Source organism: Pituophis catenifer, unplaced genomic scaffold (assembly GCF_029215685.1).
Source record: "Pituophis catenifer annectens isolate HBS135680 unplaced genomic scaffold, rPitCat1.0.hap2 SCAF_3, whole genome shotgun sequence".
NCBI classification, from domain to species: Eukaryota; Metazoa; Chordata; class Lepidosauria; order Squamata; family Colubridae; genus Pituophis; species Pituophis catenifer.
The window spans coordinates 166,447,256-166,461,244 of record NW_027256883.1 but is presented as its reverse complement, the minus strand read 5'-3'; the positions used below and the strand labels follow the sequence as shown (position 1 = coordinate 166,461,244).

General features: G+C 39.6%; 1 protein-coding gene across 3 annotated transcripts; it reads left to right on the top strand.

The window, feature by feature from the left end:
- Positions 1-499: 499 nt before the first annotated feature.
- On the top strand, positions 500-13,708 carry SMIM29 (small integral membrane protein 29). 3 transcript variants are annotated; one of them, XM_070941494.1, is made up of 5 exons: positions 500-694; positions 6,842-6,954; positions 8,512-8,537; positions 9,732-9,837; positions 12,331-13,708. In XM_070941494.1, exons 2-5 carry the CDS (start codon positions 6,904-6,906, stop codon positions 12,391-12,393), a joined length of 246 nt encoding a protein of 81 aa, XP_070797595.1. In that variant the 5' UTR covers positions 500-694; positions 6,842-6,903; the 3' UTR covers positions 12,394-13,708. The 3 variants fall into 3 exon arrangements, with proteins under 3 accessions (XP_070797595.1, XP_070797593.1, XP_070797594.1); XM_070941492.1 differs by having other exon boundaries at positions 6,842-7,014; XM_070941493.1 differs by having other exon boundaries at positions 688-753; positions 6,842-7,014.
- The last annotated feature ends 281 nt before the right edge of the window (positions 13,709-13,989 follow it).

The following is a 13,989-nucleotide window of genomic DNA, read 5'->3' as shown; positions in this document are numbered from 1 at the left end:
CTGCCAGAAGCGTCCTCCAAAAGGAAAAGAACAAAACAAAACAAAACGCCACAGTGAGGACTACAAGGGAGAAGGAGGCTCAACCTGCACGCCAGTGAACCAGCTTTGCTCCCGCGGCTTGAGGCTGCAGGGGAGAACACGCTCGAAGCATTCCCCCCCCCCCACTTGGAAATAAAAACACAAAAAACCGTGAGTAGCTGCCGGAGCCCCTGCAAACTCACTCACTCACTCACTCACTCACAGCCAGAATACAATAGACCAGTAGTCCACACCAAAAGGAGAAAATAAATTGGAAAATATTGATAATTAAACACAGCGAAGGCACTCAGTATGATACCTTCGACTGAGTGAATAAGCCTGCTGGAAAAGCGGAAGAGGGACACTGTTCCAGTTACAGAGGGAAATGATTGGCACTCAGTATAACCTATGGGAGTAGCTGTAACCCAGGAGTAGGAATGTCTGAGCAGGGGGGGTCAGGAAATGAGGAAGGGAGGTAAAGAGCTGGGTCCGCCCCACTGCAAGCAAATGGAGAAGTGAAGGAGGGAAATGGCTGGGAGGTGGAGACGCATTGAATTTTCTCGTGTGTTCTCTCCACCCACCCAGTTCGAAGGCGAGACTTCCGGGAAGAAGATGAGCGTTGCGGAGGTGCTTTTATATACGGAGATGATGTTGTAAACCTGGGAATGCCGAAGAGGTAAGCGCTGCCGTTGCTGGAAACAGGAGGAGGAGAGAGATTAAAGGCTTGGAGATTAGGTGAATAAAACGGGCCGGCCCTGAATTCTTAAGTTTGCCAGAGGACGCTGCTCTGTGGTTTGGATGGTTATGGGCTTGAGTTGTGTTTGCTCTGCTGAATTACATAGGCCTTTCCCCCCAATTATCTGTCGTCTCCTTGAAAGCCTTTTGGATCACTGGAGGATGCTTCTGTTCGTCGAGATCTGGGTGGAGTGGGGCCTTTCTCCGCCTTGGCAACTTTTAAGACGTGTGGACTTCAGCTCTCAGAATTCCTTGGGAATGCTGGCTGGGGAATTCTGGGAATTGAAGTCCACACGTCTTAAAAGTTGCCAAGGCTGAGAAACACTGCTCTGTGGCTTTTCTAAGCCAACTTGAGCACTGTGGTTAACTTAGATTTTTTTTTTAAAAAAAAAGTTCTTTGGGAGCCTTTTGGCTACATAATTGCAAATAAGGTAGCCTTCTTTCTGATTTTCATAATTATGATTATACATACTTTTTTTAAAAAATAATCTGCATTGGGATAATTTTATGATTTCCTTTCATAGGGTTTTAGGTTTTCTTATTTTACTTAATAGAAACCAGAGGAACGTGTGGAATCATAGGGTATAATATAGGCTCCAGTTCTTAATAAATAATCACATCTGAAAGGGTTATGTAAATGTAAAGGGTAGATGGGGCAAGTAAATCAGTATTGTCAAAGGAATTTTTTGACTGTTAAAACGAAACACTGGTTTTGTTTAACTTTTCTTTCTGGGTAAACTATGTTATTTGAGGTGAGGAGAAGGTGAAATCGTTAAAAGTCTGTTAATGCCAGTGCCATGCATTATGCCTTTTGGAAACTTTCTATCCTGTTCTTGCCTCCACAATGTCTATGTACTGTTTCATATATTTATCTTTGTTCTCTAAACTTCTCACCTTCCTCTTTTTCAAGATCTCATCAAATCCACCCAAAAATGACTTTCTCAATTTTCTCCTCCTATTATCTCAGTTGTTCATTCTTTCTGTATATCCAAAACACCTCAACATACATTTTACATATTGAACATTCACTGAATTTCCCAAAGCTGATGTCCATTTGATGAAGCGTTTTCATGTCCTCCTCTAGTTTTACTTCTTTCAAAATTAACAATTGTTTGTACTTAGCACATACTATCTATCAGTCAGCATCCATCTTAAAATTTTCTTCACTCCTCATGGCATCATATAGTAACATTCACTGGAGATCATTGTGTTCTGATCTAACCATACTGTATGGGAAACCATAAAAAACATATATTTGTGTGAACACATGTATTGTTTATATATTCATCATAAATATGTTAAACAACCAACATAACATCGCACAACCTTGCTTACTTAACCCTCATCAATACCACACCATAAGCTATCTATTTTCATATATGCTTTATTTTCATCATAATCAGTGGTGGGTTTCTACCAGTTCGCCCCAGTTTGGGTGAACTGATGGTGGTGGCGGTGGGAGGCTCTGCCCATCCACCCGGACGTCATCACGGATGCTCTGTGCACACTCACAGTTTTGAACTGGTAGCGAAGTTAAGTTAAACCCACTACTGATCATAATGTATTGCTGTATTCAGTAACCAAGCTGCAGCTATATGTGCAAAATCTTCCAAAACCCAAATCTATTGACTTTTACAGAGGCCTGGGAGTTTGTGAGTTCTGCACAGTATTTTAGCTGTTTGAAGCTCTTCTGGACAGAGCACTTCAGTGGTGTTCATTTGTTGGTGCTTCGGAGTCACAGCCCTGATGCTGGGACCACTGCTGGGGCCACTTTGGTCTTTAATTTCTACATTTTCTCTAATCCGGCTTTCAGGCTCTGGTACTTCTCTAGCTTCTCATACACCTTCCTAATGTTGCTTTTACATCTATCATCATCTTGTACCTTCTGCTCCTTGTCTATTACTGTGATGTCTGTTGATTGATCAGTATCATCTTGTCGGTCTGGATCTGGAAGTCCCACATGACCTTAGCCCTGTTATTTTCCACAACCTTTTGTAGAATCTTCCATCTGGACTTAGGAGAGTCTAGCCTATACACTGCAGATATTTCTGTACACAATGCCAGCTTCTTGGTTGTGCTGCTCAGTGCATACTGTTCCTGTCTGCATCTTACACCCTGCCACTATGTATTGGACTGTCTCTGAGGCCTCTGCACAGCGTGCAGCTCGGATTCTGTCTACTGTGGTAGACTCTTGCTCCTATGGAACTGGTGCTTACTGCTTGTTCTTGTGCTGCTATGCCTTTGTGCTGTTTTTTAGTCCAGCCACTGGTAGGATTTCCCAATGTCTGCCACCTCATCTATCTGTTAATGGTACATCCCATGCAGGGTTTTATATACATATTATTCCACCTTTATTATTTTATAAATAACTCAAGCCTGTGAACTTATCTGATACTCTTTCCCCCCTCCTGTTTTCCCCACAACAACAGTCCTGTGAAATGATTGGCCCAAGATCACCCAGCCGGCTTTCATGCCTAAGATGGGAATAGAACTCACAGTCTCCTGTTTCTAGCCTGGTGCCTTAATCACTGGATTAAACTAGTTCTCTGCATATATATATGAAATACATTAGGCATTACATAATGTACATGAATGTATACATGAAATACATTATTATGGAAGTTATAGTTAATGCATAAGTAATGACCATGAGTCTACTGTACAGGTAGTCCTCGACTTACAACCACTTGTTTAGTAATTGTTCAATGTTACAACAGCTCTGAAAAAAATGACCTGTGACCATTTTTCACATAACCGTTGCAGCATCCCTATGGTCAGATGATCAAAATTGGATCTTGGCAATTGGCATGTATTTATGACTGTTACATTGTCCCGGGATCATGTGATGCCGTTTTGTGACCTTCTGACAAGCAAAGTCAATGGGAAAGCCAGACTCACTTAACTGTGTTACTAACTTAACTGCAGTGATTCACTTAACAACTGGGTGGTAAGAAAGTTCATAAAATGGGGCAATACTCACTTAACTGTCCTGTTTAGTAACAGAAATTTTGGGCTCAATTGTGGTCGTAAGTCGAGGGTGCCATGGAACTAATGGGGCACCATGGAACTCTCCAAGCCAATTGTAGCCTTACCTAAGAAATTATTAGGCTGACTATGGCTTTTGCTGACTGGGTAGATTGCCAAATGTATAATACAGCTATCATTTAATAGGACTGCTACATCCAGACAGCAAAGGTTGAGGCAGTAACTAGAAGGCAGTAAAAAGATAGAATCTTATGTATCTCTTTGCTTTCATCTAGTGATAATCTGGATGTTTGCAGCTGAGCCCTGCTAGCTGTTGTTTAATCAATGAATGTGGTTGCTGGAAATTTGTTTCTTGTGATCACAGAAAATCTGGGAAGGGCCAGGTTGCAAACAATGAACGGGACAAAAGACCCCAATTCAAATTTCCACTCTGCCAGAAAATCTGAATTGTGGCTTTCAGAATAAGAAGGAATGTGTAAATCTATAAGCGCTCAGGATGTGGCATTTGCTATGTGTTTGGGTTTTTAAGAATTGACACAGAAAGTAAAGAAATGTCTTCTGTTCATTAGGTTGATTCTCTTCCACAAGTGTTTATCATAGATGGCATCCTTCCATTTAATTCCCAGCTTCTTTTTTAAATATGTAAATGATTCTCCAGTATTGAATTATAGCTGTAAAACAACGTCTCGTAGACATTGAGTTCATTTGTTTCTGTAGTTCTTCACATTGTTAGCTCAAGGTAAATATCTGGAGTTCAGTATTATCAGTGTGCTGACAATACCAAATTATGCATATCTACCCATGCTGACCAAGTGAAGCTGTTTAACTTCCTTCTCAGAGCCTGGAGGCTATAAGGGCCTAGATGGGGAGAAACAGGCTGCAGCTCAGCCTTAGCGAGATGGAGTGGTTGTGGGGTCTTGGCTTCCTGGGGTCAAGAGAGCTGACATCTTTGACTCTGAATGGGGTAAGACTCCCCTGGACAGAACTGGTATGCAATTTGGTGGCCGTCCTATATTTGAAACTCCTGTTGGAAGAGCAGGTGGCAGCCATAGGCCCTTTGCTGGTATGCCATTTCTGACCTGGGAGGCCTTGCTTACAGTCATGCCTTAATCACTTCCTGATTAGATTACTGCACCTTGAAGAACATCCAGAAGCTGCAATTGGCTGAGACTACTGTGGCATATTAATTCTGGGTGCTCCATGATTCATCAAATTACATTACTGTTGCATCAGTTGCCCTAGGCCCTAGTTCCGTGATGGCGAGCCTATGGCACAGGTGCCACAGATGGCACATGGAGCTGTATCTGTGGGCACGCGAGCATTGCCCTACTCAGCTCCAGTGCGCATATGTGTGCCAGCCAGTTAATTTTTGGGCCTTCCGGGCCCACCTGAAGTTGGGAAACGGGCTGTTTCCGACCTCTGGAGGGCCTCCTGGGTGGGGGAGGGAAGGCCGTTTTTGCCCTCTCCAGGCTCCAAGAAAGCTTCTGGAGCTTGGGGAGGGCAGAAAACAGGCCTACGGGGCCCACCGGGCCATCACATACCAAAAGTGGGGTAGCGCGGGGGGGGCACATTGAATTATGGGTATGGGCACATGCATGTGCGACCCCCCCCCCCGCATGATCCCCACTTTTGGCACGCGACAGCAAAAAGGTTAGCCATCACTGCCCTAGTTGTTTTCTAGGTGTGGTTATAGATGCTGGTTATCATATTTAAAGCTCTATATGACACAGTGTCAGATTTGTGAGACCATCTCTTACCTTTGTAGCTGCCCCAGTTCTTTGGATTGGCCTCCCATCTGTGATTTGAAGGATCGTAAATGCTTAATAAGCAAAGAAAGACATTTACGAAGGATCCACCCTAATGTATTAGACTACAACAAGTTGATGACTAGGAGAGATTTGTATTTTGAGACTTGCAAGATTGGTATCAGCCCTCCCAAGTAACCAGACCGAAAACATGACCAGATGAGCCAGTACTATGTTAACTGTCAGACTACATTAACAGAATCTTGCAAGTCTGAACAGAAGCCATAACTCTCCTGCTGTAACCTTTAACAGTGTGATATGTTAGGATGGCTCCTTCTTAAATTTCTTTGTCCATTTGCAGGCTCCTCTCTCTTTTATGTGATAGTTTCCTAGGCTGCATCTCTTCTCCTCTTCCCTCAAGGTCATTCCCACATATCATTGCAAGGGACCACAAGGAACTTGTCCAGTCTGGCTTCTTACATCTCATAGTAATATAAATTTAGATTATATCTGTATCCTGTATCTCAGTTGCATTTACAAATGGTATTCAGTTCCATTTACAATGAAAACCTGTACTCCCAGTTCAGAATTTGAAAAAAAAATGTTATCCAATATTCTTAAAAGATTATTTCTTTATTTACAAGTATCTTGATATAAAGATATTTGTGAAATATGAAGATATGAACCATAGACTAATTCAGCATTGTTGGACCTGATTACCAAACAAATCTGTACCTATAGATAATGGGGATTGTCTCTGGGATATTTTCTCCAGTATTGTTCCATTGGCCGTCTATTGAGAAGTCTATCATCAACATCTGGAGGGCCACAGGTTTATTAACCTTAAACCAAAACAAGTTTTTGTACTTGATTTTGTAGGCAAGCCTAGCATGGAACAGATTTTGCTATTATATTAAATATTACTAATAGAATGTGCTGGGGGTTGGGTGGGGTAGGGGTTGCACAGTTTTGCTTTTCTCTATTATGGGAAATATTTAGAAAGCAAGATATTAGAGGTCAGCTATACTAGCTTAGACCAAGATGCCAGCATTATTTCCATTACTCTAACTTTCTGTCTTGTCACTCTCCTTTTGTCTTGGAATGGCTTATTTTTCTTCCCCATTCACCCCCTTTCTCAGTTTCATGTAGCTGTAATTCATGTCTCAGGGCTAAATATTTTAAAGGATTTCATTCATTGATTCTAGTGTGAGGAGTAGCATGTGATATGCTTGTGACTGTCTTATGTGCAGTTGTTTGAATGGCAGTGGGTTTGGGAGGAGGAGGAGGAGGAGAATGTGGCTTATGGCAACATTAAGAATGCGTTTTAATCCTAAACTTTTTTTTTTTATCGTTGTGAGGTGGACTTTCCAATGATGACAGGAGCTGCTTCTCCGATCCTGTCAAGCAAGTTTTCTATGCCATGAATAACACCACCATGCCCACTTCTGCTGGGCCAACCAATGACTCCCTGGTGGGTTATATTCTAGTGCCGTTTTTCCTTATCACCATTGTTGGAATCGTCATGGCAGTGGTGAGTGGACTCAAGACAGAAGCACTTGGTTTCTAGACCAGCATGCTGGGTGGGGAATTGTGGGAGTTGAAAATTACACATCTTAAAGTTACTGAGGTAGAGAAAGGCTGCTCTATTTTTTATGTCAACAATGGAATATGCTGGAAAGTTTTTCTTTGGAAAAAAAAAAAGATATCAGTTCTTAGTCAACAGTTTCTGTTGCAACAGTTGCAGTCTTTTCAGTTAGTGAGCACCATTATTTTAAAAATGCCCACTTGTGAACACTGCATATCAGGAAATCCCAGTGATCTAAGTCACAAAAATATATAATTAAGCCTTTTAAAAGTAATGTGAGAATTCTGTCTGTGTCACTTGTGTATGTTATGCAGTCACCCTCTGCATCAAGGTTTTTGGGGAAACCGTTGTCCTTTACTTAGCTCAACAAATGTTTCTGCTTTTCACCAATAGCATTTTCAAATCATCCACAGACTGAATCCTATACAGATTAACAAAATATTCTCTAATATTGTTCTTTCCAGGTGTGTTGGGACTATATCCCAGCGCATGGGATATCTGGGAGTACAGCTGGTTTGTTTGTTGCTGTTTGTGCCTTGTTTTTGTCAAAGTAGTAATACTTTATTGGATGTAGGAATGCAATAGGATGATATGCTTGTTTGATAGACTGAAGTTTGTTATCATTAGTAATAGATTACAGAAATAAAAATAATTTGGCTTCCCTTATCTATAAGCATTATATTTTCCCCTTCAGGCTGAGCAAAAATGTTTCTTCTTTACCATTCCAATAGCCTTCAATGATGCTTAGTCTGGAGTTCCTGGACATACTAAGAAAACCTTAAATTATCAAGTTTGAAAAAAACTGAATGTTTTTGTTTAGTTGTATGCCTAAAATGTAAATCGATTAACAAATTTTATAGCTCGATGTAGGTATGTAAATAGATTATATGAAAACTGCTCTGCTTTTGACTTTTACGTTCAGTGTATCTGAAAGCCACAGCTCAAACAAACATTTTATTGCATAAAACCAAGGAGCAAGTTGCCTCTGCAACTTGCAATTACCTCAAGATGCTCAGCAACTGAAAGTTGCCAAAATAGGACTGTTCCACTGAAAAGATACCGTTATCCCTACTGTGGTATCTTACAGCTCTCATTGTCCTTGGTCATTAACAAAGGCTAGGCTAGTTGTGGGAAGTAAAGTAGCTATAATCTGATATTCCTGGAAGGTACCAGATTGGTCTCTGGACTTTGGTGAGATTTTATCTACCATCTTTCAATATCTTTATCATTTGACAGTCTCAAATGAATTGGGTGTTCCACATGTTACCATTATGTGGCTTGTGAGAATTGCACTAATGACACAAATGCTGACCCTGATGTTCACATTCCTTGTATTCTTTTTCTTTTTTCTTTTATTTATTATTCCCAATTAGAAGAAATAATGTCTGACGCATATTCACATTCCTCTCATCATTGTTTTCTCCTTCCCCTTTGTCATTGCAGATGTTGTATATCCAGAAAAAAAGGAGGTAAGAAATTCCAGTAGGAGATTGGGGCTCTTTGTCTTTTTAGATCTTCTTGCTAGAAGGGACTCTTTTTTTAAATACTGCAGTCAATTGCATACTTACTCTACTGTAAACAGAGATAGATCAATTCACTAAATAATGTAAAGTAGAATAATGCACATTGCTCTTCGTATGTTGGTTGAATTATGACATGTTCCACTTTTTTCGTTCATTAAATGGTCCTGGAAAATGGCTTCTGGAATTACAGTTAAAATTAATAAGACACATTTTGATATAGTAACTCTTTTTTAAATCTTGTATTAAAAATATTCTTTCAATATCTGTTGTATTGTAGGATCCATTTTAGATACTTATAAATTATCACTTTGGAGAGTATTGTTTTTTGATACAGTGAATAATGATACCTGTTTTAAGCATACTAGGTAGCATCCAATCTTATGTATTGAGTTATGGTGGGAAATGGGGAGTTCAGCTTTCTGGGGAAGATTTGAAATTTTGGAAAATCACGTAATCCTGGCTTAATGACCACAAATGGGATCAGGAACTCTGGTGCTAAGTGACATGATTGTTAAGTGAAACATCACAAGACCACAACTTTCAATTATACTGCTGGCTTCTCCATTGAATCTATTAGTTGGAAGCTAGCTGTGAAGTGCATAAGTAGTGATCACATCACTGGCACACTGCAATAGTTGTAAATAGTTGACCACAAGGATGCTACCATCTCCATAAAGTAAAGTTGCTTTGTCAGCACTACTGTAACTTCAAATGATCACTAAATAGAATATTCATTAAGCAAGGTCTGCCTAAGTTGCATTGAATAGCAGCCATGGGCTAGCTACAAAAATTAATTTATTAGAAGGTGAATGAGATTGCTTACTGCTTTTCCTTCCAGTTTTATATGGTACTATTACTGATTTTAGCTTTTTTTTAATTTTAAATTTGGTTCGTAGTTACTTGGAATTAATTATTAATGCATGAGACTAATAGAAACATTGATCTAGCACATTTGAACACTAAATTACTTAAAATTTCAAAATGTTTATTCTACTGAAATTATTTTTCATCCCTGACATTGCTTTATGATGTAGCTCTATCTTGCCTGAGCCAGTGCCAGGGTCATGAGAAAAAAATTGTAGCAGCTTTTAATGGCTTGAGGACAATTTTAGGTTATACTCTGACAAATCTGCCTCCTAGATATGATCGACTACGCCACCACCTGTTGCCAATGTACAGTTATGATCCTGCGGAGGAGCTACATGAGGCTGAACAAGAACTTCTAGTGGAGCCAGAGGACGCTAAAGTAAGCTTACGTGGGGTATATTTTACACATTACATACCTATTGCAGAGCCATGTTTCAGGATATTTATGGACAGTTGCATGTTCAGATGTGATTTGCCTATGAAACTATCACTTAGAGGGAAGGAAGCAGTTGCCCATCATATTTTCAAATTATCTGTGATTCAGTTTGACTGACTACGGTACCTAGAAGTGCAGTATAATCAGAAGCACCTCCTTTTTGAACTCGCCATGCACTGCTTGACCTGTTACACTTAAAAATCATTAACAAAAGAGAAGATGTCTTACTTAAAAATAATTTACTATTATTCTTTTTAATAATAGCCCACATAGCCCCATTTACTTACTTAGAGAACAAAATGGTGAGAATTATAGTCTAATCCTTTGTTGTGAAGGGTACTCTTCCAAAAAGTGGGTGTATCAAGTGGGTATTGAAGGCTAGGAGTGACAATATTCTGGTGATTTGCCAATTATTACATTGCTTTGACGCACATTTTTTGAATAGACAGATCCCTCCTTAAGTCATTTTGCAAGCACACTCACATGTTCTCAAAACATAATCCCTGAATATCGTTGTGTCAAGACACCATGAATTGTCCTATAGATGTGAGCAGTGAGTTCTGAATATTTTTATCTATTCAGAAAAGAGAGAAAATAAAATAATTTCATACGTTCATACAGGCAGTCCTTAACTTAAGATCATTTGTTAAATGATATTCGAAGTTATGATCGCTTCAGAAAATGACCTGTATTTGTACGTATGAGCATCGCACTACCGTCATGGTCATTTGATCACAATTTGGGCACTTGACATCCGCCTTGCATTTACAGTTGCAGCATCCTGCGGTCACAACTACTATCCTTTTTATGAATTTCCAGCAAGAAAGCAACTTTAGATCGCAATGACCACAAGTTCTGGTCCCAATTGTGGTCGTAAGTTGAATACTACCTGTAGTTACCTGTAGGCTATGCTTTTTTTCTTGAGCTGCATGGTTCAGATATACTGCCTCTAAGAACATCATTTAGTTAGCTGGAGCCCTTTTGTATACACTTTATTTTTCTTGTTACACTTATTTTTCCCCATAAAAAAGAGCTAAGCTAACAGCAGTGTGCATCTCTGGGATAAATGGTTCATTATAATGTAATGCAGCAATTTTGGCGTACATCACAAAGCTTTCTACCCAAAAGTACCCTTGTGTTTTTCAAGATCCAGCCTTTTACAGACAAAATAGGGAGGTTACTCTCAAGAAAAATATGTTTTTTGTTGTTGTTGTCTGAATGAGGGAAGGATGAAGAGCTAAGTCTGACAACATTAGAAAGTTGAAATGACAGATCTTGCTTGATTACAGAGATTACAGAAAGATGTCAGCATAGCTAAAAAAGCCAAATATTAGGACATTTGACTGAAGACTATCACAAATAGAATATTTATATGCTAGAAAATTAAGTGATGTGTAAGGAGTTATTTTTATATTACTGTATGTGTAACCAATATTTCTGCTGTATTTGTTAACAGTGTTGAAATGACAAATGTAAGAAATGATCCTTGGCTGTCCATTTTAATGGCTGCATAAAAGAGGAAGTGAATTGCTCACAGAAGCATAAACATGCTTAAGCCTAGCTGTTTCATACAGCCAGTGCATGGGAGCTGGTTTTTCTCCTTTCTGTTTCATAGATGATTTTCACAAAGAATGTTGTCTCCATTTTTGCTTTCTGAAGTGGCTTCCAAAACAATGCAGTATTGGCACAGCAGGGGGAGCACCCATCTCCTTCCCATTAAAACTTTACTGGTGGATTTCCATTCAAGCAGCTTTGTTTGGGAAGCAACACAGGTAGTCCTCAACTTAAGACCACAATTAAGCCCAAAATTTATGTTGTTAAGTGAGATGTTTGTTAAGTGAGTTTGCTCCATTTTACGACTTTTCTTCCTATAGTTGTTAAGTGAATCACCAGAGTTCTTCAATTAGTAACATGGTTGTTAAGTGAATCCATTTCCCCATTGCTTGACTTTGCTTGTTGGAAGGTCGTAAAAGGGGATCACATGAGTCTGGGACACTGCAGTCATCATAAATGTGAGTCAGTTGTCAATCATCCAAATGTAAATCACATTGACCATGGGGATGCTGCAAAGATCATAAGTGTGAAAAATGGTCATTTTTTTCAGTGCTGTTGTAACTTTGAACAGTCACTAAATGAACTGCTGTAAGTTGAGGACTACCTGTACTCTTTAATTATAATGAAAAAGGATGTTGGGCTTACCTGACATGTCTCTTCTCAGTGCACTGCGGGAGAACTGCCAGGTTATTATTCTCAGTCATAATAATAAGCTGTGGAAAATGTCCATTCTTTGAAAAGATGCTATTGTTGAAAGTCTGAGGGTGATATTGTGCATTTTATTGTTGTGAACCGCCCTGAGTCCATTGGAAATAGGGCGGCATATAAATCGCATTAAACTAAACTAAACTAAATATTAAATATGTGTGCTATGCATTACAGGTGATGCGAGGTTGGGGAGGATACCAGCCCTATCGTAATTCATTTATGGATGTGAAAGCTTGATGGTACTCAGCTCGGACTGATCACAGAGTGTAGATGGATGACCTCTTCTACTTGGCATGTGTGCCAACTTGAATGCCATTAACGTTGCTGCCTTTCTTTACACTTCAGTACTACAGCCTCTTGCCGTGACTTCCAGTAACAGAAGGTGTAATGGATGCCAGCCGTGTCAAGGAGATTGGCACTGCGCACCTGGTACAAAGAGTAGCCTAGGGGGTTGGAGAATTGTGTTTGGAACTAGGACAGCTTGCTATGTGGCATCATTCTTCGTATCAACCGTCTCCTGATTTGCATTTTATGTGGATGATGAGATACAGGAGTTTATGAAATTTCAAGTAAAATATTACTGAATAGCTCTTGCATTACAGGCATCAGTCTTCAAAAGCTCGGCTTCGTTTAAAAAAAAGCAACGCAGTCAACCTCCATTTCCTTTTGTGAACAAAGAGCATCAGAATGCAGCTGCTATGATATCCCAGCACATTGCTAGCTGCCTTCTCTCCTTATTTGCCTAAGTATGTAAAAGGGTGTATTATTTAAAGTTGTTGGATTCCTGTAATGATTGCTGAACGGATGCAAGCAAAGTGAATAAAATTGCCAAATGCATAACTTGGTGCTTGAGGGGTGATGGTATACTTCTTCAAATAGGGATAATGGGTACATGATATCAGCTTTGGAATTGTTTTGTGTGCTACATGCTGGGAGGATTTGGTTTAGCTAGGAAGTTCGTATAGATGCTTAGCATGTCTATCAGAAAGGACCATCGTTATTTCTGACAACTATTTTCTTTGGTGACCTGTTTGAGCTCAACAGGGACAGACAGTGTTATTTGGTATTTGGGAAATCATCTGTTTTGTAAATAAAACTGAACCCGACCAGGAGTACCTGTGGCAAAACATCAAGCTTTTACAGTACTATAATCTGTTATATGCCTGTCTTTGTGAACACAGCTTGTTACCATTGATATACCTGTGATGGACTGTTGTCTTGGTGCAGCAATGTCATTGCTGCTTTGCTGAAAAATTTGTGCTACTCATTGCTTGCTGAATTCCGCTAATGGACACAAATTATGCACCTAATGTAGAAAGCTGCACTGGTAACTTTGAGAAAGTGTCTTAATGCCTTTATGTATCCCCCCTCCCCCAAAGTTCTGATTTTTAGCAAAAAATGTGTGGGGGTCTTCCACACATTTTAAGAACATTGGGATGCAACTTATATTGCATACATCTGATGCCTTTTGAGGTTGACAATGTATTCCTAATGCAATGAGAAAAATGTGATGATTGTGGTTCTGGAAATAAAGTTAAATTTTCCATGACAAGACTGAATGCACATGGCAATGCACATTGACCATTGCTTCTCTTCCTAAACACACAAGGTTAATAAACTGGTGGTACAACTACATGGGCTGAATTAATGGTGGTTTGAAGCTACCATGAAGAAAAGCATTCTTCTGCCATTCCCTGCATCATCTTCCAATGAAATCAATATGTAATGTGCACTGTAATTTGTCCCCATCTGTATGCCTTTGATTTATATCTCGATTAACTCCTTGCTTTGTTATGGGTCTGCAGGCAAAAAACCTGCAATGTCATGATTTAC